General features: G+C 41.1%; 1 protein-coding gene across 1 annotated transcript; it reads left to right on the top strand.

The window, feature by feature from the left end:
- The first annotated feature begins 4,238 nt into the window (after nucleotides 1-4,238).
- On the top strand, nucleotides 4,239-23,329 carry LOC114433794 (RNA polymerase II elongation factor ELL-like). Its single transcript, XM_028402502.1, has 12 exons — nucleotides 4,239-4,385; nucleotides 4,897-4,944; nucleotides 13,957-14,084; nucleotides 14,930-15,093; nucleotides 16,562-16,806; nucleotides 17,716-17,840; nucleotides 18,271-18,373; nucleotides 18,519-19,002; nucleotides 19,638-19,689; nucleotides 20,233-20,404; nucleotides 20,508-20,552; nucleotides 20,941-23,329. The coding sequence occupies exons 1-12, from the start codon at nucleotides 4,248-4,250 to the stop codon at nucleotides 21,049-21,051; spliced, it is 1,815 nt and encodes a 604-aa protein (XP_028258303.1). The 5' UTR covers nucleotides 4,239-4,247; the 3' UTR covers nucleotides 21,052-23,329.
- Nucleotides 23,330-23,927: the final 598 nt, after the last annotated feature.

Below are 23,927 nucleotides of genomic sequence, written 5' to 3'. Positions count from 1 at the left end.
CAGCTACAAAAACACAGACGCCATCAAGATCCATAAAGTATTAAGTTGGTTTGTGTTTTTTTTTTCTTTACACAATGCTCGAAACAGACACTCTACATGTGTAGATTTTAGTGAGACATTGAGAGGTCCTGGATTCATCTGCTGCCAAAATGCTTCACAAGTAACACACAGCCTCGAAATTCCTCCACTTTTCGAAACAGCAGCCTTGAGTGTAGCTTAATGCATCAACATCAGGATTCCTGACTGGTTTTTGTTCACTCTCCAAATGTCTCCTTGCTTTGGTGGGTGAAATGATACTCATGAATGCCAACGCATTCTTCAAGATTTTTAAAAACTTGGAAATGCTGAGTATTTCCCTGACTTTATCTGACTGAACTTGTTTTCTAACATGGTGGCATTCATTCAGTGTCTTACCCTTTCCCCCATTTAACAAAAACACACTGGATTAAATGTGTTGTTGCCTGCACATGAATGGGTGTGTCGAATGTCTTGACACATTTGATAAGATGTCTAAGCTCACTTGACCTGACAATATTTCAGCAGCCTGCGTTGAAAGTCAGATATGCAAATGAGGTTGCATGGACTGGCACGATAGAGTTATCTGTCTCTAAATATCAGAGACCATAATTATATTATCAGTGCTTCAGAGGTTATGCTCATTTTCAAACACCACACATGCTGCTGGGAAACATGTCTGAAGTGATCTCTTTTACAGGGTCAGGGGGTCAGGGGGTCAGAGGGTCAGGGACTGGTGGTGGTTTGGTTTGGTGTGAATAGTCTAAAAACAGCCCAAACTTTTCATATGAAGGAAAGCATGTTGGCCATTTTTGTGATGACAAGTTCCCATCCACAAACAAACAACATCTTTGACATGAACTGTATTCATACAATAACATTAGGATGTCACCCACTTACTCACTACTGTTATCTGGGGAATCTGTTGTAGGGGGCTATGCAGAGAGCTTGGGGCAAAATGAGAGAAAAAAACACACATTCATTTTTATCAGGAAGAATAATGACTGTCACACATTTAAAACATGAGGCTTCACCACTAAGTAAATATTGAGGGTGGTGCATGAGGGTACATGTTGGTAATGAGTAAATATCAATTGTATAATACTGTTCATGGTGCATTGTGAGGGTTGATGCTCCAAAACTCAGTTAGATTTATGACAACATTATGGTTTTGTGGTAAATTTTATCTGGTGTTCGTATTGTTAATGACAACAAGGATGGCGATAGTCACAGTAAGAATGGTAAATATGCCTTAAACTGATTTATTCACTCCTTTATTCCAGTCAGACAGGAGTTCACATGAGTTCCGAAGAAGCTGAGACATTTCATAAAGTCCCAGGAGACCGACAGAGATTATGAAGACAGGAAAAACACTGATAACATTAAACACAAATGCATCAGAAGGCAGAGACAAATTCAAACTAAAGGTGTGGCTCACAGAACTTTCCACAGTGTGGTTTCTTCATGAACAAAACCTTTGCACTGCCATATGTTCTTATACATTTGTATTGATTTTTGGCAATTTCCATCTGTTTATGTGGTTGTTTCTAGATATTAAATGTGACTTATTTCAGTGCTCGCCTGAGTTTGCTTGTATATATGGTTTGTTGTTATAGTTTTTGCTTCGCTTACAAATCCCCCTCTGCTTATTCAAATTACTCCCAAAAAAGTTCTAAATCTAAATCTAAAGTCTTCAACCCTTAAAAGTTGTGTTCGACACCAGGCAAGGCGTCAGTCTCACACAAAAGGCGTTAGTGTGTGTAGCCCGACACCTTTTCGAAATTCATCGGTACTTTCTCACTCAGCCAGCTGAAATAACAGTGTGTGTGCGTGTATGTGTGTGTGTGCGTGTGTGTGTTGGAACATGAATGTGCATGTCACACACTCCATCTAAGCCTTACAGTCTTAGTCGCAGTCTTACAGTCATTTGCACTTTGTCTTTGTAAAAACTTTATTGGATTTCACAGTGAAATGCGCAGTGACTGATGCATTCTGCATGAATACTGTATGTGTGTTTTAGGATTTTAGATGTAGATGATCACTGCACATAGAAAAATGTAATTTCCCGGACATGAAGAGATAAAGCATTAATGTTATTCTTCTTTGCATATTGAGTGGAGAGTGATGGGGACAGCAGATTTACTTTGATATCTTGATCTACTATCAAGGATGCAGATCCATATGCCCAGCTGAGCCCATCTTCCCTTCTAACTGTATTAGTCATTATACTACATGACACATGCATGTAAATATGTTACTGCGTTGCAGCTTTAAAACTGGAATCATATTTTCTGTCAAAGTAAATCTACACAGTACTGTATTACCTAGGGTGTACCAAATAAAGCCTTTATGTCTAAGGCTTCATTAACCTGAGGACAGAAGGTGCTGTGGCACTGAAGGTAATACAGACACTAAAAACAGGCCATCAGAATAGTGATGATACCTCTGGAAATTCTCAGTCCTTTAAGCTTATGGTGTTATATGAATTTATAGAAGATTACCAGACAGAGGCTGCAGATGAGATGTTGCTTCAAGCCTCCTCTTTGTCCAACATCTGTGCTTCTCTCTTTTTACTCATATTGGAGCCACATGCTGGCACGTATAAAAATGTTTAATAGACTATCAGGTTCTCTCTGTGAGGCTGTGGTGCATTCTGTATTATTTAACCCTTTTGTAGTCATATCGTGGCAGTTCCTAAAATGTGGACTTCTTCTTTGAACAAATGCACAATTGTTAATGACAGTGCTTGTTGCCAGTGTGGTAGGCATCCTGAGAGTCACTGACCTCAGGTGTGGAACATCACTCCCAGGGGGGGTTACTGTGCATTAGCGGTTTCCCATGCAGCAGATGGCAAACCACAGACAATGAGTGGATGAGACAGAAAAGCCAGGTAAAGAGGAGGGAGGGGTTGAAATGGGTTAATCTTCCACTGCTTGTCTGTAGGAGAGGCCACTTGAAGCCTACTGATACATGCATGTGTGGCCGACTGCTATATTTATCATGCAGTGAATCATCTCTGTGTTGTAACATGCACAATACATTTTTTTTTTAAATTCAAGATTATTTGTTGTCAGGGAGACTTTAGTGGTCTAAATCTCAGATTATCAAGTGAACATTCACCTCCACCTGTTGACCTCCAGTAACCCCTCTCCCTCCTGTTATGTAGCTACTTTCATTGAAGCTGTAGCTTAGCAATTTAACTAAATAGGCTTACTTGTCAGACGCATCTGCTCGGCTAACCTCTGCTGTCACTTGTGTGCTTTCTAACAGTTATGCAAACACTTAAGTTGCAGAGATTTGTTGACATTCAGCTTGGTCATGTTTGAGGAGTTGTGAGATGCCTGAATTTAATGTGTGTAAGTGGTCAGCAGACGGCAAGCCTTCCCAGCTGTGGGGCTAATATCAGTATTAGCTGTTCCTGTCGATTTTGGGCCTCAACCAACAAGTAAAAGGAAAGTTGGACAGACTGTTGAAAATGACGATAACTAATTCCATTAGCTTCCTCCTCAGGATAAGCATCTTTCCTGTCATGGATTATTTGCATGTGACCCACATTGTGTGTGACTTGGTCTTTTTTCCTTTGGCAAGTTGTAGAGTGCTATAAATGATACTGTAACATACTTGTATACATTTTATTTATGTGTACATATCTTTACTATCTGATGCAGCCATTTAATTAATTTGGATGGTGGGAGAGATTGATACAGTTAAACAGATTAAACACCAACTCAGGGATTGTATTTATCACACAGATTAGGATCATTTATCATCCACAGTTTGTACAACAATCTACTTAATGCCCATTGATTCTGTCAAACTACCCTCTCTTAAACTGCTGTTGACTTTTTAGTGTAAGGATGTTAAAACAGAATTTTAAAATTCATCTTTTTGCAAGGTTAATTTAACAAAGCAATGCTGAGAGATTTTGTATGCATACGTCACATCACAGATTACAGATTAAGGTTCTCTATAATTATTTCTGCATAAATACTTCAGTTGATTTGTTAAAGAAACACATCTATTAATAGTCACATTAAATCAAGCACGTTAAAGAGGAAGCGTGAGACCCTCTTCTCTATGTCATACAGTCTGGTGGAGTGACGCTGGTGGTAACGTTAGCAGTCCACATGCGGGCGCACACGGGGCCCCGCCCACACGGTGACGCAGCAGCCGGAGCGCTGAGCTGAGAGAGGAAAGCAGCTTTAATTGCAGCGCAGCCACAAGAGCCAGCGATGGCTTCGCTCAGGCAGGAGCACCACTATGGGCTCTGCTGTGGAAAAAATAACAAAAACAGCCCGAACAGGACGCTGTACCACGTCAAGCTGACGGACACGGCCATCAGAGCGCTGGAGGCTTACCAAAACCTCAAGGTACCTGTTTATAGTTCCCCTGTTGTTTGTTTGTGTGCGCGGGTGAGATGAATTCACTTTTTTAAAACTTTGTGTTTTTCTTGTTGGTGAATTTGCTTCGCTGTCACAGGTCTGATAAGTTAGTTTGTATTTATTTTCCTAGTGTTTGTTTCGTGCTGTTAATAAACAGACGCTTCAGTCAGGCTGCAGTTACTTTTTAAGCTGCGTTACTTGGCTGCTGTGTGAGCTTTGGAGGTCTGGAGCCTGTGATTGTCGGGAAGGACCAGCCTGTCAGCTGTGTGCTGGGAATCCTTCAAAGCAGCACAGCAGAGAGCAGCCTGCATTGTTATCTAAGAGACGAGCAGGCTAGTTTGTCTCATAATTAGCTCCAGCAGAGGTCATTAACAGCAAACAGACATTACTGATTGTGTAACTTAAGTGACAGAGCATGGCATTTGTTTACTGGGCTAATGTCTGTATCAGTGCCCACATCTACAACTGTGTGTGTTTTGTTTTTCTTCTCTCACTATAGGGATCTTTGAAAAGTGAGCCGTCTATTTGTTTCAATGGAAACCAAGGGGTAAGTTTTACATCCTTTATTTATTTATTTTTACACTTTTAGTTTATTGTGCTCCGTTATTACCAGGTCGGTAAAGCACCCATGGCTCTGTGTTAAACATATCACTGTGGCTTTGTTGTAGGTAAGGAAGAGTGTTGGAGTTAATGAGGTGACCTTTTTTAAAAAAAAATACTACCTCAGATTCGTCAGCACAGCTTTTGTTCGTCACACTTTGCTTCACCCATCAGCGCTCCTAGATGGGGGCACGTATAGCCGGTCTCCTCTAGCAAATAGGAGGCATGCAGGTTACTGGGTCAGGCCGGGGACTGTGGAGAGGCTTTGTTAGGTCAGTGAGCGGCACTGGGAAAAGCAGGAGGAGAGGGAGGGACACACACACACCGACAGAGTCAACACTGAGGATAGCAGTTATCATAAGTCAAATGAGGAGCCTTCATTGGAGCAGATTAGCCTTGTGCGCAGTGTTCTCAGTTTGGAAAATGCATTCATTCTTCAGATGTATGCGGTACACACTAACACATGGAGTCATGTGACTTGTTTCTGCTCTTGAAACTGAGTCACAGCCTGCAGTAATACGCCTGAACTGTGTGTGTTTTGACTGAAGTCAGGAGCAGCTGTGTCCTTGGGGAATACTTACTTTTCAGTCGGTGCTAATTGCACAGGCTGGTTGGAAAGAGTTGCAACCCCCTTCCTGTCACGACAAGATGAGCTGAATGGTTCTGAGTTCTGTCAGGGGGCTGGTGTGGGTAACAGACTGGAATGAAGTTGAAAAAGGTTGAGCATTTGTTGCTTCTTCTTTGTCTAACTTTGATGTATTTGAGTATTTCAAATATTTGTCACATACACACAGTCGCACAATGCATAGTTTAATGCTTTTGCTTGTTTTAATTCAAAATGGACAGTGAAATTTATTGCAGCATTATCCTGGAGTTTTCCAGCCTGTGACTCTGCATAAGCTGTCACTTTGGACCGATTGCACCAGGGACGTCCCTGCAGGCAGGGTCCAGTGTTGGAGACGAAGGGACAGTCAGTCAGTCGTTTGTTTTTATGGGGTAGTTGCCTGTGTTTAAACTCCAGCTCCCGGTGTAAAACAGTCTGAGTTTACTGTTTGGATTTACTGATTTGCATGGACATAAAACTATCCTCAAAAAGGATTTGCATTTATTTATTTTAGAAATATTTGAGTTTCACACCCTCGTATAGGCACACAGGGAGCTAAAGTTATTAGCCAAATGAATGTTTAGAGATAATTACAGGAGCTATAATGCCCTTCATTACAGCATGAGGCATCATGACTTCAGTTTGCATTAGCTTTCCCCGTCTGCCTGACTCAGACAGTTATAAATGTGTGTTTGTGTATATGTGAGTGTGTGTGTAGAGCTGGCACACTTTTGCTGCAGTAATAGCTAGGTCGATGACATGAACTCTGTCCTGCTTATTTTCCTGTTCCATTCCCAGGATAGAGTCCCACTTTTTCTGTATGTGTGTGTATGTGCGTCTGTGTAATTGAGCAGAGAGAACACACCTTATATTATCAGTGTGTGTGAAAGTGATATGTGCATGCAGGATAGCATTAGTGTGATTCATGCTTTTATTTGTTTGTGATGCCCTGGATTTTGATTATCATTTTTATCTGGGTGTGTTTGTTTATGCTGTGTCCTGTGTGGTCTGACTGCATGATTTATTCATGTCCCACCTCCTTTTCCTGTCCTGCCCATTGTGCTGCAGTCTTTAGCTTGGCAGGCCCTGGGTGGGTCCCATGAGGACCCTCTGTGTGTGGTGTGGTGTTTGTTTGTTTGGTTTGTGTGAATGAAAAGGAGAGGGAATGAGGGACATTTTGGCACTTGGTTTCTATGAGTATCTGGATGTTTGAGTGCAGTTTTTTTATCTGTCTGTGTGCTTAGGCTGCTGCCTGTGTTGAGTTCCCTGGAGTCCCCTCTGATTGTGTGCTGTCTCCCCTGATTTGAATAACAATGAGCGGGGGAATGCAGGCTGTGTGTTGTCACCCTCCTTGGATCACTCATAATGAATCAAGTTTTTTTTTCATCCTGGTGCGTTACAGTCGGTACAGATGTGTTGTGGTCTGCCCTGAAGGTTTGTTTGCACCCAGCATGAGAGAAACATCCCTGCTGTGGATCTAATGGAGTGGAGACTAAAACTGAGAGCAATGCAAACATACTCACTCGTAAACACTTGGTTCTTTAAGCAGTTTTATGTCCAGACTCTGACATCTGTATTATTTTAACACATGAATCGCTGATTACAATTGATGCTTGTAAGTTCAAAACCCAGCAGATGCTCACAATAAAGAAAAGAAATGTGTGCTTGCATTACATAGAATCATAAAAGTAGTTAAGGGTGCCAACAGTTTTTATCGCAATAGAGCTTTCACCACATTTCAGTTTGTTGTTTTCCCACCAGGTGCCCACAAAGGGAAAATTGTTTAAGGATTATGATGTTGCTCCTTTTTTCTTATAAAGTTGAGAATGGAAAATCTTGTACCAACCAGTTTACATGTTTATTTAGTGAACATGTGGGTGCAAGCAGAAGAAAAGTGTCTCTCAGATCTAGCAACAGCAGCTCTGGAAATATGCATTGTCCGTCTTTTTAAGCAGCTTGGAGGTATGGAGCTCATCTTGGCTCGCTGAGGAACGTGTCCCGTTTAATTCCCTCATGTGAAAATTCTCACCATAAGTCAATGAGGCATAAAGGGGCTCTTGTTTCCTCCTGCCACACACACACACACATGCATCATAGTGCAGTTCTGTGTGTGGAAACCCTCGCTGGAGGAACCCATCCAGTTTGGGTGTAGAAGGAGGGCCTTTTGTCAGGCATGGTGACCCACAATTTGTTGAAGCTGACAGTTTGGCCCTCAGGCACCTGCCAGAGATGTATCGTCCTTGGCATTAACGGGGGGGGGGCCTCGGGGGATGTTTGTGGTGCTGCACCCTTTCCTATCTGCTCTCCTTCTCCTTCTTGCCTCTTCTCCCACATACACTGGAGCTTGCAGCTCTGGCAGCCGCTCTGGCCCTCTGTGAAATTGCAAATGAAAAGGAATGGAAGGTGATTACAGACTGGGGCTTGATTACATGCACTGTCTCCCACTCAAGGCAGCCACATTAATCACCCAGTGTCGGCTTGTGGAACTCAGCGAGAGAGAAGACACAGCGTAGCTCGGAGCGTTGACTGGCTGTGGGATCATAAACACATGCCTGCATTAAAAACACACTAAGTTGCTAGTTTCTCTCTTGCCTCTAAAGCCCCACTGCTCCCCGTCCTCCTCTCTGCTCCATGCAGCCAGAAACACAGACACACATTGTGTTTTGTATCTCTGTCCTCTATTGTGGAGGGGTCTTGTCTTAAATGGCATGTGTCAACTTGTGGCCCTGGGAACGATGTGGTTCTTTTGTTTGTGATGAGATGATGAGAAGTAGTGTTTACTGAAGTGTGGTGAGGATGAGGGTGGTGGCTGGCTGGCTGTCTGAGCATGTGTGTGTGTTTGTCTGAACCAGTGGCAGAGATGTTTGGCTGATAGCTAGACTTGGTCCTTTCTCCCTCTTCACTCTTATGAGTGGCAGTAATGCTGATTACACCCTGGTGAGAGGAGCTGGAGCTGAGCCTTTCTTTGCTCACGCTGGATTAACACACACACACACACACACACACACACACACACACACACACATAGTTTGCATTAGCAGCCAGCAAAGAGTGACTTGCCCCCTGCTGATAACAGACAGCGGTGGTGGCGACAGGTTTTACTCCCTCCACCTCCTCCTCCTCTTCCTCCTTCTGCACCTCCTCCCTCTCCTCCTATCAACCAGAAAAGGGAAGCAGTGCCATGGCATCCCACTCTGGAGCCGAGGAGGCCAGGACAAAAGATGGCCTGTTTTCAGAAGGCCATTACTCAGGCTGCAGAGGATGTGGAAACAATAGCGTGCATGAGATCTACACCCAGACCCCCACATTCAGCCAAAAGCTAGCAGGAAACATAAGCCCTGCGCACCGACAGCAGTCTCTCACAGTTTTTGTTCAATCAACTTTATAGTTTGATAAAGCCAGGAAAATGAGCCTTTCCTGTCCTGCGTCTTCAAGGTGTGGAGACATTTATGACAGATGAGAGTGAAGTGTGGCTCATTAAGATAGTGTCGCCTCACAGACTGACAGTCTTGACTTTTACTGTTCCACCGCTGATCTTGTTTTTCTATTACATAGCAAGTATTTCAGGTGGAAAATTTCAGTCTAATGCAAGTCAGTTCAATTGTTTGAATAGTTTTTCAATAGATTGCAAAAACCCTCCTAATTATGTTAACAGGCCAAGCAGGCCTGTGTATAACAGAAACATAATAAATAACTGGAGATGAGAGGAAGATCAATACAAATCTGTATATATATATAACAAATACATTGATTGTACACCTACTGTAGAGCCCACTGGCCAATGTTCAGTTTCCAATTATAAGTTCATATTTGTCAGTCCCTCACATTATTCTGGCACATTTGCACTTTAGGCTGTTTCCTGATGCTTTCATTAAATGTCACATAAGGGAGAAGCAGATACAAGGTGACAGTGTGTAGGAAATGAAAGCTTCCTCTATTTGTTGTTTTTGTAGGTCAACACTACCTGACTGTTCAAGGAAGATACAAATGATGAAACGAAAAAAGGTGAAATTAGTACAGAGGGTCCTAGTACTGTGTCATTCAGCAAGCTCAGAGAACTGCAAGTAAGGAGTCACCGAAACCGCTGCTGCTGCTGTGCTACATTACATAATCTGGATGGGGTGAAAAGTTGAAATGCTTTCACTTTTATTCAGTCTAATTTCTAACACGATAAATTTAGCAAGATCATGAACAGAAATGTTGGAGGCCTGAGGGAATGGATGGGTGTGTGTGTGTGTGTGTGAATTGGGGTGAATGACCAGCTGTAATCTGTAAAAAAGAGAGAACTGACATTTGTAAAGATAACACTGTAATAAGGTAGCAGCCCATGCATCACTGCACACCATTCTCATCATGGGGTTTGTTTGGATTGTATTTGAGACTTCATTCATGTCCTCGCATATCTACACTGATACTTTTTACTACGTTTTTAAACTCTTTAAACTCAACACCACTGCATTAATAATCTATCGTACCACACCATATTACACTAACACCGCAGGGTGCTCCATGTAGGGCTGAGAACATCAGCTGACAGGAATTGAATCAAATTGCTTCTAGATGCTTTACATGATCAAAAAAATAGAAGTCAACAAGATTAGTGTCTTCAGCATTATTTATCCACATTCAATTGACCGCTGGTGGTATTTGGTGTATTTTTACTTAATCTGATCAAGAATATTTTGATCTCTGTCTCTGCAAAAATTGCTTCATATTTTAAGATGGAAATGACGCCTTTTATAATTCTTACAGCCCAACAAAAACATTTCAAATTTCAAAATATAAAATTAAGTAACTCCCCTTGTGCTGCATCAGCACTTACACACTGGGATAAATTTGTCTATATTAAAATCTAATTGGGAGTGAAACACAGATAAGTAAAGAATGCAGAAAACAGATGGACTGACAGGGCTACGCCAAGAATAACGGCTTTGAGAGAGAGATTGATGGAGACAAAGGACGGAGAAGCAAAAACAGACTGACAGACAGATGTTGCACCATAGACGAGTTGGGAGAGCTTTGATATTTGACAGAGGAGGTGTGAAAGCAAAAAAACAGAGCAACTAAAACAATGCTTATAAGCAATGTGAAAGTTTGTGTTTGTTGATAACTTGTCAGATTTAGGCTCCTCTCAGTTTCCCCCTCTGACTTTTGGCCTCTGAGGGTCGCTGAGCATTACTCAGGTCATAAGTCACTTTCAAGACAGTTTTTCTATCAGTGACCTCTTAAAAACAACAACAACAAAAAGCATAAAGCTAGATTTACTGTTCCAAATGTTGCTTCATTCAAGTTCCCGAAGATCTGAAGCAACCTGCAGTTTCTCTGAACATTTTAGTTAAAATGAAGACAATAAATATTTAATTATTCATGGTCAGTTAACTTCCTAAAGTGCAGACTCCTTTGTAAGAGCGCCTCTCTGGGCTTGAATTGCTGTGTGTGTGTGTGCTTCTCAGGAGAATACGCTCGGCTCTGGCGTGGGCCCCAGCGGCTGGGAACGAGAGTGCTTGTTGTAGTTTGCACAGCAGGGATCTAGAAGTCTGCCCGTGGAGGTCGTAGAAGCAGCCTGCACTGGATAAATCCATGCGAGTGCTTCTACGTGCACTGCATGACTGAGCATCTGCTACAGCTGGAATGCTGTGGCGGCGCGTACAATAATCCACTGAATACAAAGTTCGTACATTTTTAACTGTTACTGTGGAGGACAATGCGTGGAAATGTCCTCTGATGACCTCGTCATTAAGCGGCACGTTTGTATCAAATGTGACTTTTAATAAATCACAACAGGTTTTATTTTTTTTAAGACGTTTAATTTTCACCTGGAGCTGCATTACATTTGCATCTCTTTTAAATACTCTCGAACACAGATCTGTGAACTGACTTTTCTGATTAAAAACACTGATGCTTCTAAAAAGTGTGAACTCAGAAAATAAGTCACAAGTACCTATGTATACCTGAAAAATGACATTTGTTTATCCACATGCATTTTGTCATAAAAGTGATCCAGTTGCAGATCATGCCTGCTAGTTGTCCCACTGTTCCCAGTTCCAGCTCCGTCTCCTACCTGCTCCTTTTGTTTTACAATGTATTCAGAGTTTTACAATCTAAAGGGGGGTTATTAGAGATGCACTTAGAGGTGGTGTTTGCAGTGACTTCTATATTTATTTAGTTACAGGCTCTAAACTTTATTACCATTTAGTTCAAAGTGGTGAATAAAGATATGCTAAAAAAATCTTGTCATGAAAGGCTGCATGTGAAGACATGTGCAGCAGGCTGATAAGAAAATGGAGCCAACGTCTGTGTGGCTGTGTTAAACATTTGTGTCAAAACATCATGGGGGACTTTTAAAGACATCAGTTAAAAGTTAAAACTAATAAGTTTTACACATTGATTGATCAGGCTATTCCTGTTAATCCCATGCAGTTAGAAATGACATTCTATGATGACAGAACATTTAACAATTCGACCTAATGAGCAGCCTCAGTGTCTGTGTCACACTCACACTTGCACGTTACAATGTGAGCAGTGACTGGACATGGTTGGGTACGTGAGATGAAAGTCATGCAGCAGACAGCACAACAGGAGAAAGCAGAGGAAATCCTCCATGATAACTGCACTTTAAGCCGCTTCCCAGCACAAAAAGACAGCACAGCTGCCTGCAGCATGAAGAATGGGATTGATAGGACTGCTGATCCCTCGGCCGCTGTTAAGAGGCAGCAAAGAGTACTTGTGATGACGATGAAGTTGAGATTTAACTTACTAACGTGCGCTAGCTCATCACTAGCTATGAATGGGATTTGACTCACTCCTGTGTCCCCTTGCTTCTTGTGGTGCAGTGCTCCAAAATTTCCCATAAAGCTAAATGAAGGCGCTGTGAATTTTTCAGAGTTCTGCTTTGGTAACCCTGCAATTACATCTTTTTCAGTGGTCAAATCAGCGTTGATCCTAACTTTTCTCATCCTCATTTTTCCCGATCTGTTATTATGTCTGTGTGTGTTCGTGTGTGCATTGGTCTGCCCTGGAGGTTGCAGCCTTGGCTCTGCTACGCTCCACTGAGTCTGCCAGGAGATCTCATGGACGCCTCAGTGGAGCGGACTGTTAAAAACACTGCTTAACCAAGGAGATTTATTTAAAGTTACAGAGCGGCACAAAATCTCTAGATCCTCTCAGTTTGTACGTGTGTGTGTGTGTGTGTTGCCATTTCTCGGTCTTTTGCTAAAAAAGCATAGATAAGCTTGAATGCCATTTTAGTGGAATATTTCTCCACAGCTCATTTGCCATCGCCCAAGTGCATTAGAGTCGAACAATAGTGCTGTTTGTTCACCTAATCCTAATCATTGTCTGCTTTTCCTTTGGTGACAATGATCAAGTTCTGCTTGTAGTTTCTTCCTCTAAACTACAATGTAAGATTCATTTGTCAAGTTTCTCTGTGCTTTTCTGTGCCTCTGTGGAACATGAGTCAGACATTACTAGTCTTTGAAGAACACACAATAGAGACATTTTTTACATCAATAAGTCAGAATGACTGGAATTGAACATTTGATGTGATGCATCATAGCTGGGTCTTTGAAGGTTTGAGTGCATTTTCTATAGGGTTCAATGCACATACTTGTTAGTAAAGAGAGAAAATTACCTTTGTTGGACTGGGAGAAGAAGAAACGGCTGGTTGTCTTAATTTAGAAATAAATATTATTATATTAAATTGCACGTGTGTGTCCTGAGAGTTTTAGTGGTGCCTTATTTTGGGCCTATCTCTAAAATCTTCACTCAGCTTTTGGTATCTCATAATCTGTTGTTGTGGACGTGCTGCCTTTTAAAGCAAACTTTCAGAACACTGGTAGCTCTTTAGCAGTCTTTATGTCCATTCAAAACTCCTAATGTGTCTGTGCCACCTGGGAGATTTTGGGAAGCTATTAACATTTGGCAGAATTAGATCTTTGCTGTGGGCTAAGTTGTGAAAATACAAACTTCACTGATTGCAAAAACCTTGACTTTGGACCGGCCTGTATTCTTGGCTACAATGCATTTGGCATGAGAGTAATTCTCCTGAGTCAACAATTGCTTTTCCCTGCAGTAAGCTGACAGTTTGAAAGATATGAAAGATAATAAGGATGTATAAACTCTTAGGATTCATAGGGTTGACAAGTTAAAGACAGAGTGACTGTTAACAGGCCAGTGAAACGGTAATAACCTTTCCTTTATTTCATGTGTCATTTTTGCACAAGCTCTAAGCTTATAAAGCTACAACTTTTAACATGAGGGTGCACTTAATGTTTTTTTTGTTGTGCCTAATGGCTTCATGTTTGTTTAGTGTGTCTGTTTTAACAGAAGTCTTTATTTCTGCTGTGTCCATCACAGTACTTCAAGATTCCAGCTCCCACATCAGAGTCGCCCTCTGCTCTTCGAGTCTTCTCCTTCTACTTATCCAGCGACAGCAAAGACCAGCCACAAGCCAGCTTTGACTGCATCCATCAATATGTTTCAAGGTACAGAGTTAACCAAAGGGAACTATCTGGAAACTAAAGACATACGGCACCACTGTTATTGCTTTAAATCAAACCTGGCTTATTTTTTGGCAAAAAAAATCCTGCAAATTGACTTTGTTACCAGATGTGTTGTGTCTTATGGCTGAGGCACGTGTGGTGTCATGTCTCATCCTTTTAAAATCTGATTCCTGAGCTCTCTTTATGCTCACGTATCAGGACTGTTAGCTCGCAGCACACAGCATGGGGCAGTTGTAATTTCCTGTATATTTCTGGGTTGAGCCTCTCATTACTGAGACCTGTGATGCCTTATTTATGGATATGCCTGCAAACTAAAGGTTATGCTGTGTTGCAGCCTCTTGCTGCCAGATGGCTAATTGTGGTCTGAACTTTTAACTAGTTTTAGTTCCAGTCAGTAGCTGTAGCCAAGAGAAACAGCATGACTCCCTCACATTTTTTGATATTTAGAGGGATAAGAGGTGAAATGGTCACCATTGGGTCAAGTTCCTGTTTATGAATGTGAAAAAAATGCATCTGGCAGCACAGTAAATCCCTGATTTATCAGCAGTATTAATGGAGCCCAGGTTCATGTTTTAAACTTTTTTACTTCTGTCCAAGATCCAAGGTAATCCTGTTTCTTTTCCACTGGCTCTATCCTGCTTTGAACCAGGATATTCTCACATGTTGCATGCTGTAGAGCTATATCAGTCCTGTGACATAACATACAGTAACCACAGACCTCTCTTAACCAGCTTCTACCACAAAGTCATTTTGTGCTGCAGAGTCTGCTCTGGTATTCTGCTTTAAGATAACTTGGAATGTTTACTCTGAGTGTGTGTTTTTCACAGCGATGGGCGTGAGCAGCTGGAAGGTCAAGGCAGCATCCAGGACAAGATCACTGTGTGTGCCACAGACGACTCTTACCAGATGACCCGTGAGAGGATGTCTCAGGTGGAGAAGGACAGCTGGAGCCGGTCTGCCATTGAGATCAAACCTGGAGCCACACATCCAAGTAAGATTAGATAGGAGTCCAGTGTGGCGGAAAAACAGGATCAGAGGATGATACATCTGCAGATTTTACTGTGGGCCAAATGGCTGTAAGCTTGGAAAGGGATCAGCAACTTGGATACAATGAGGCCATATAAAAACAAAAATAGAAATATAATAGCATCAGTAAAAGAACGGGAATATTTGCCTTGCTTAAAAATATTGCTCTGCTCATTGCTGAAAGCAGAAAACCAGACATTCCCTGTTCTGACGTGAAACCAGATGTGCTGATCGTATTTCATTTTGCAAATAAGACCAAACACTAATTGTTGTTTAATATTTCCACCATTCTGTTGGCCTTGGTTGTACTTTGTCTCATTTCTTGCATCTGGTTTTCAGAGTGTTGGCCAAATAAAGGTTAAGCATTGTTTGATGTATCTGTCTTTAAACCATCAGAGACATTGGAGCCAAGGCTTCTGACATTTATGCTACTGAAGGTGTATTCTCAGAGGGAAGGGATGTAGCTGTATGTCCGAACCTTGCTTATGAAATTTTATGTTACTGGTTGTAGAAATTCTATGGTAAAACAAACACTATGCTGCAGTGTGGTGCCATAAACATAGATCTCAATCATCTAGAATATATTGAATCATATGAGAACTGTAGAGCTACTTTCTCTTTTTTTTCCTCCTTGCTGCTCTTTGCTGTAGTTATGCATTTTTTTTTCTTGGCCCAGTTCTAGACCCCCATGTCAGCAGTGAGAGTGAGACTCCAGGGAAGCTGGGTATTTTAGTCTAAATGTAGTGTGGATTGTGTAACATCTGATCAGAAGGTAAAGATGACGTACTAACGTGTGTGCCCCAATGGAAACATTGAATAACTATGCTGTAAATCCACTGTCAGCCTCAGGGACTCTTCTCATAAACACGGCCAACATCTATCACATATGCATTTAACACAAACTCCCCATATGACATCATCGTGATAAATGACTGGTAGGTTATCTGTTGGCAGTCCATACTTTGGTGGTTGAACAGAAAGCTTTCTTTTCTTTCTTGCACCTCTCCCCCACTCTGACCTTCAAAGCACAGATTAACCTGTAATGGGATTAGCACAGGGAGAGAGCTTCCACTGCTCTACAATGCCCCCTCTGTCTGCAACAGGAATGCAAGCAATAATCAATAGGATGTTTACATCTGAGGACAAATAGCTGCTGGCCCGCATGTTCCTGTGATCTATAGATAATGGTTATTTTGATAAATGTTCCCACATTAGTCAACTGAATGTCAGTGTAGCCCATAGAGCATGTCTCAGCATGTTGAACGGATACAAGCAGAAATACAAGTTTAACAGTCTGTTTTCTCTGCCCTTTGTTTGACCTCCTACCTATTTGTGCCAACACAACACAGTTCACAAAGTTTCAATATAATGATGTTATTGTTTGATTATCCCTTCTGTCACATTAAAACTTGGTTCTTATTCTGTCTGTCCAGGTAAATGTGTCAAGTACCAAAAGAGGCCAGCTCCCCTGTCCGCCTCAGACAGCAGCTTCCATAAGCAGTCTACCAACAACCGGAGGAACGGCAGTACGGCCATGCCATCCCAGAAGCCTCTGAGGGACCGCATTATCCACCTGCTGGCTCTCAAACCCTACAGGAAACCAGAGATGCTGCTGTGGCTGGAAAGAGAAAGAGCTGGTCCCAAGGACAAGGCCGAGCTGGGCGCTGTACTGGAGGAGGTACCTAGAAACAATAAATATGCTGCAGTATCAAACGCATACACAGAATGTCATTTGTACATGACATTCTGTGCGAATGTCATGTACAAATGCACTCTGTACGTGTGTATGTGTTCTCAGGAGAGACACCAATAATAGTATTAATTCCTAGCAACTATTGTTTTGAAGTGTAAAGTGTAAACAGTCTCATGCTGGAAGAAACCAGGGCCAGCTTTGAATGAAGCTGTAAGCTAATTTAAAGAAGTTGTCTTTATGTAACTTTTCTGTATACAATTTTGAGTGACTCCTAAGTGTTATTTGTGTGTTTATCTGTCGTAATTAGTGTGTGTACTCTTCAGGCCTTCAGCTTGCTGATCTGAGTGGTTATGTGTGTGAGTAATTAGGTCGCCGCTGTAATTGTCTCTGCAGAGATTGTGTTTGCTGTTGGGTGGGCCATCCTGTCAGGAGGCCGCAGAAAGATAGACGTCCTCAGAGAAGGACATCAGGCGACTAAAGTCACAGAGATAAAGAAAGCCTGAGGCTTTTAGTGATAGTGTGAAAGTGGCTTTTAAGGTGGACTCTAGCTCATTTTTAGTATTTGACTTACTTGGAAACTAGAAATAACAATATATCGCAGTTTTATTTATTTATTTATTGTTACTTTAAGTAACAATTAGGCCTCAATGGACCACAGTTTTCAGTGTAGCCCACTGCATAAATACAAATGTTACACAGAGAGGCAGCTGAATTGCTGCATACAGACTGTAGTGGAGCATGGAGTTGGATCATTTTTCATCAGCAGAGACCACAGGCAGCATATCCTACTGTGTGGCCTTTCAAAGGTTACACCTGTAGAGTTCAAATATGTTTAAGCACAGCAGTGAATTAAATCATTAAAAGGGATTTTAAGTAGTTGTTGTATTATTTCAGGTTGCTAAAGTGAATCCTAAGGACAGCAGCTACTTGCTGAGGGATGATCTCTACAAGCACGTGCAGAGGGACTGGCCGGGCTACAGTGAGGAGGAAAAGCAGCTCATCAGCAGGCTGCTGGCCAGGTGAGCACACATAGATGAAACTACCCCCATCATTATAGAGCCTGTTCCTCTGTGACCTGAGGTGTACATACAAGTGTCTCTTCACTTGTCAAGAGGACTGGAGGATTCTTTTGATGGTTTTAACACACAGTGTTGGTAGAGCAACTTTGCTGTAACATAGAAACTTTCTTGTTGATTTCATTATTTCTCAGCCTCTATTATTCTTCTCTCCTCTTTTCTGTCGACATCTTCTGCTCTCATTTGCACACACGTTGCTGTGCAGGTGTTAATCAGCTCTCAGAAGTAGAGCTTATCTTCTCCTGCCGCTCAGAGGATCTGTTTCATTTTCATGTTCACTTTTAGATGTAGATGTCTCCATAACAGCAGTCACAATGAAATGTTTCTGAATTCCACGCAGATAATATCTTTGTTCTTTCTCTCTGTTTAACAGGAAGTTGCAGCCACATATCAGCAACCAATCAAGGAATCTTCAAGCATACCCTTCAGTGGTAAAACCCTCAGAAGATGCAAGCTTAGCTAAAAACTCTGCAGTGGTAAATTCTGTTTATACTATAAAGTTTTAATGTTAATTGATTGTTGTTGTAATTGATTAATGATTGTTGTTTTGTTTTACCATATGTAAACATAAACCAGTGTGATAGTAACTGTTGATTTCTGTCTTTGTGCCTCCTTTCCCAGAAACGCCCCGTGCCTTTGGAGCCAGTGGAAAGGTTAGCAGCGAAGAAACAAAAGCTTTCAGACCAGAGGTTACAACAGCAGCCTGCTGTCAACGGACTCTTAAACAGTAAAGGAGGATATGATGATCCCACTTCTACCATCAACCCCAATTTTCACACAAAGACTGAGTTTCACAGGACGAGTAACCACACCGATAACCGAACTGGGCTACCAGCGAGCCAAACTGGCTTTAATTTTACGCACAAACTGTGTAGTGTCTCTGACGGACCTGGTTCACAGGCCAGAGAGCAAGAACCCAAAGCAAGCAGCCTCCAGCCATCCCAGCTTGACCCTGCTGGTCCTGAGCAGCAGAACACCAACAGCCAGCACAGAAAGAAGAAAACAAAAAAGCACAAAGACAAGGAGCGGGAGAGGTTAAAAGATGATCAGGGCCCTGGATGGAAGACCAGTCCTGATCTCAAGCAGAACACAGACAAACTTGACAGTAAGGCTCCTTATTTTTAACCCACATTTGTGTCTGTGTCTGTCTTGTTGTTTGTTTGAGTTACGAAATTAGCGATAAATGGCAAGGGCTTTCGGACTTCCATGTAGCTGTCTTTTTCAAGACTATTTCCATTGTCAATCTGTGGTGGGCACATCCCACAGGCAACCTTCTTCTGGCAAGTTGTTTCATCAGTGGCGGTGTGTTACAAAACAGCAACTTAACCACACATACTTTGAATGGATGACTGATAGTAATGGCGTGTGAGGTCGCACAGTGTGACCATTTATCTGCCAGCCTGCTGGTGCGGTGGTACAGTATTATCTCAGAGGCATGGCTGTGTTTGCTCCCTTAAGCTCACCCCCTTGAGTCCTCAGTGTGTTATGTGGCTGACTGACTGGCTCAACAACAGCTCGAGTGGTGCATTGGGTCTCTAAGCTGAAAGGTCTCCTGACACCCACAAGCTCTTAGCTAGTCTGTACAGGGGCAGGCAGGACGCACACACCTACACACACACACACAGATGCCACTGGCTTTTACCATAACAAAAACACATTGCTTAACATTCAGACAATGGCAAAGCATGACATGAATGAATGTAGTTGACTCAAGATAATGTGATTTTCTGTATCTTCCAGATCCTGACATCATGCATGCTGTGGCCTCTGAGGAGAAGCCAGATTATGTGCTGTGAGTGTAAACATTCGTTACAGTAATTGTTTCATGTGGTGTCTCAAATGTATGATGCCAGTGTTATTCCGAGAAATAGAAATGAACATTGCAGAAAGATTCCAGAGCGATTTGTCTCTGCATGTAACAGCACAGCTTCAGCCATTTGGAGTGTGGTGCTGCCACCATGTGTCAAAAAGAGGTACTAAACAAAACAAAATAAAATCAATATTTCAATAAAAACACCTTTGTGGTAAACTTCAAATATTACAATACATTCTAAAGTTGCAATCAAATATTTTTACCAGTTTTGCTAGTAGCTTTTCTTTATATGCATGAGCATTACTATCGCCAAATACCAGTAAAGTGCTCAGATCTCTGCCTGTACTGTATGCCAGGTGAACTCCTGTACTCTGACTCACCTGCTGACCTGCTGAGTCGGAAAAAAAAACTATATATATATATATATATATATATATATATATATATATATATATATATATATATTACTGTACAGCACTGCAGGTACAGAACCTAACTGACTGTTTGTATCTATCCTTGTAGCACATACAGCACTATAACCAGTTTGGAGCAGCGTCAGAGGTACCAGGAGGATTTCTGTGCAGAGTATGATGAGTACAAAGACCTCCATTCCCGGATCGCCACTATAACTCACATGTTTGTTCAGTTAGCATCTAAGATCGAGAACCTGTCCCCCGGCACACAAGAATACAAGGTACATATGTGCATCCACCTTTGATACATGGCACACAGTGTTTATTTATAATATCCTTCTATGCAGATGTACAATTTAATTATTTGCTTTTTTCAACATTTAGATCATGGAAGACCAAATACTAGAAAAGTACAACAAGTATCGAAAGGTGAGTCATAAATCATGCCCATGCTGCAATACATAACATGCTGAAGCAAATTAATTTACAAGTGAATATCTGGGTGCCAGCTTGTCTGTCACTGTTTGCTTTCCATAAACTGTAATCTTTGTGTTTGTAGCATTCATAGGGAAATTCATATAATAACTGAATTAAATTAATATGCGTTGCCAAGTTACTAATTTGATGCCTTCCTCCATTACCCTGTAAAGAATCTGTGAGCACCTTTTAATCTGTGCACAGCAGCTTCCCCAGGACTCGAAAAATGTTTTGTGAAATGTTACTCAAATGAATAGTAGTATGGGTACCAGAATCCGATCATGTAAATGTCTGTTGATAAAGACCCTTTTTTTATCAACGTTCTTCTCTCCCTCCACAGAAGTTTCCAGGCTACCGGGAAGAAAAGAAACGCTGCGAGTATCTCCACGAGAAACTGTCCTACATCAAACAGCTCATCATAGACTATGATGTCCTAAAAGCTTCCTCGTAGCATTGACTCTTAGATTTTTATACACGGAACCATTTTCTCTGCATACATACACAACATGAGTGTCAAAAAAGCTTCTTTTTTTTTACACAAGAGTGACATAAAAAGAGGTTGAATGGAACTGCAGCCGTCAATACAGGCCACTCCTGCTGGGACCAAGGATGATGCAGCGAGCACTAAAGATATTTAATCAATAGCTTTCTAAGCCTTTTTTGTCTTCAAGATGATTTTCAGAGATGTCTCATCAATGTGAAAAGGTCCAATGCCAAGTCTGTAATGAGATCTGCACTCATCACATTGCAGCAACGAGAACATTTCCCTAATAGTCAGTGTCAGCCATTTTGAAATGAAAATATGAAAAGGTAGGCTTTAACTTTGCTTGTGACACTTGGGATGCACGCTGAATGAAAATGCCCACTGCAGAAAAACTGAAACATGTTCAGTCATTTTTCTTAGATTATTTTTTTTTATCATACAAATAGGTTGAGATAAAGATCTCAAGTATTTGTCTTGAAGCATATTAATTGTAGATTTTTGAAGACATCATAGATTTTGGAACAATAGACTAAATTATGTATCAAGTTATTTAACAACCCCCAGTTAAAGGATATTTTTGTTCTCATGTCAAACATGTACACTATACACAACATATCACTAAATTCAAATTCATTTTGAAAGCAACTGAAGCCAGTGAGCAAATTAAGGTACAGTACATCACCCAGATGCACTTGAGTTTATCTAAAGTATTTATTTATATCCTTCTGGTAAATGGACCAAAAATGCTTAGACATTGTTATTTAGAAAGCAAGTCTAGTTTAAAGTATTCTAACCCTCTGGAGAGAAGGGTCTTCGTCTCTTTGCATAGAACTACTGATGTATTTATTTCAAAGCGATTTTCCTCTATCCTGTGCCGTCTGTCTCCTCAGCTCAGTCTTGTACAACCCAAGTGTTTGTGTCTACGCAGCAGGTGGAGTGAGAGGGAGGGTGAAAGGTTGTGAGTAAATGAAACGTATTATAACATTGTGTGTTTTGTTGTTGTGGAGTGTCTTTGGGTATAAGCTGCTCCTGAGACCTCTAAATTCTATGATTAACCCCTAGATTAATGTCCACGACACAAAAAGACCTCAGGTGAGAGGTCAGCGGCCAATTTATCCAAACACTTCATCTGTGCTTGTTCACTTGTACACTATAAAGGGGGAACAACAACAGTATCACACACTGAAGGCACAAAGCATGGTGGTACTTTAAACTGCATGTTGTGCTGCATTTTGGGGTTATTGACAACAGTACAAAATGTGAGGCGTGAACTGAATTAGGAACTTTATAGTGTACAGTGAATAATTTCAGAATTAGCCATGGATTTGAACATACATATATATTATAATTAGCCATATTGGTAAAAAGTGTGAATTTGCCACATCAACTAGTTGTGTTATTTTTTAACACTAGTCTGGAAGCATTTTACAGCCTTCAGTTTCCTCCCTCAGACTGTAACTGGTTAAAAGTTTTTGTACTGAATGTTATCACACCATCAATCACATAGAAGCCTTAAACTTTTATAGGACAAAGTCTTTACACTGCCAGTGTCAAACAGGAGTCATCACCCACACTCATATGTTCTCTGCCTTATGTTATTACATTTAAAGCTGCTTCAGTGAATGCAAACAGTGGCTTTATGCATTCATGTTGTTTTGTGCAGTTTGAATGGCCACGACATACGTACCTTACTTATCAGTTGCATTTTGTAGTCTTGATACTTATTTAATTAATCAAGAAGGTAAATGTTCAGGTATATATTGTAAGAAATTTGACTGATGTTTACACTGCCGGGACTCCAACCCTTTAGACGGGCAAGTGGAGTAGATTGATTGAAAGAATGTCATCAGTGGATTCTCAAGATATTTTTAGCACAAAAACATTCATTTTAAAAGTAACAATACTCTACTTTTTCAGAGTGGGTGGTAATTATCAGAAGGTTACATGGCAGAAGGGCTAATGGCACCAAGTGGTTGATTACAAGTCATAATTATGGATTATTTTAATTCATGGAGACCATAATTAAGCATGGTTAAAGTATTGTTCCTTTTAAAGACCAGGCATTTCTTACAAAATCACTGATTGGATTTTTATTTATCTGCGCAAATCTTAATTAAAAGCTCCAATAACAGGTTTCTGTGAGTAGTTCTGAACATTTACAAAGCACCAGTGTGGACTGGACAGTAGGTGTTTGTTTATGGACCAGCTGAAGGGGAGGGGTCAGACAGGAGAGTATGCATTATCAAGTGCATTATACAGATGTATACTTTCTCTTATTCTGTTGTGCAAAGTTAAAAAGAATAAAACATCAAAGTGATGTTTGCGCACAGACGTTTCATGTTTGCTTTTTGCTCTTTGAATGTTTTTCTGCAGGTAATGTGCACAGTATTCACTGATGTCTGTAATCAGCGTGTTTTCTGACTGAAGGTTAATGGAAGGTTGCATTTGTTCCAGCATTGATACACAAACCTGTTGGTTCATGAGACACTGTCACAAAGGAATATAAACTAGTACATAAAACACGTATTTGCCCTCCTGTATGACAGGTTTATGAGCCAGAAATGAATTATTTAAAATGTATAGATTAACTATTAAGGAGACATTTATTAGTTTATCATCTCTTGTAATATCTGCCCATAAGTCTTCAAGCTAATGAGTAGTCTACAGTAAGTTATTATATTGGCTTGCTTACCATGTTTCACTATTGTATATTTTTTTGGTTGTAAGCTTTTTAAAAAAAAAAAAGCTAAAATATTGATCTGCGGCCCTAAGCAGCTGGGCTTTAACAGATATCGGAAGTCGTTTATTCGTGACAGTAGCCTAACCATACTACATTAAGACCT

The sequence above is a fragment of the Parambassis ranga genome, chromosome 3, assembly GCF_900634625.1.
Source record: "Parambassis ranga chromosome 3, fParRan2.1, whole genome shotgun sequence".
In the NCBI taxonomy this organism is placed as follows: domain Eukaryota; kingdom Metazoa; phylum Chordata; class Actinopteri; family Ambassidae; genus Parambassis; species Parambassis ranga.
Note: the sequence above shows the minus strand (reverse complement) of the source record. Positions and strands in the feature narration are given on the sequence as shown.

What these genes read in the sequence shown, in the direction of transcription:
- LOC114433794 (XM_028402502.1), top strand. Translation starts at nt 4,248, where the DNA reads ATGGCTTCGCTCAGGCAGGAGCACCACTATGGGCTCTGCTGTGGAAAA. An exon ending in GTTTCAATGGAAACCAAGGG is followed by an intron (nt 4,945 to 13,956) that starts GTAAGTTTTACA and finishes TGTCCATCACAG; the next exon opens with TACTTCAAGATTCCAGCTCC. An exon ending in GAGAAGCCAGATTATGTGCT is followed by an intron (nt 19,690 to 20,232) that starts GTGAGTGTAAAC and finishes CTATCCTTGTAG; the next exon opens with CACATACAGCACTATAACCA.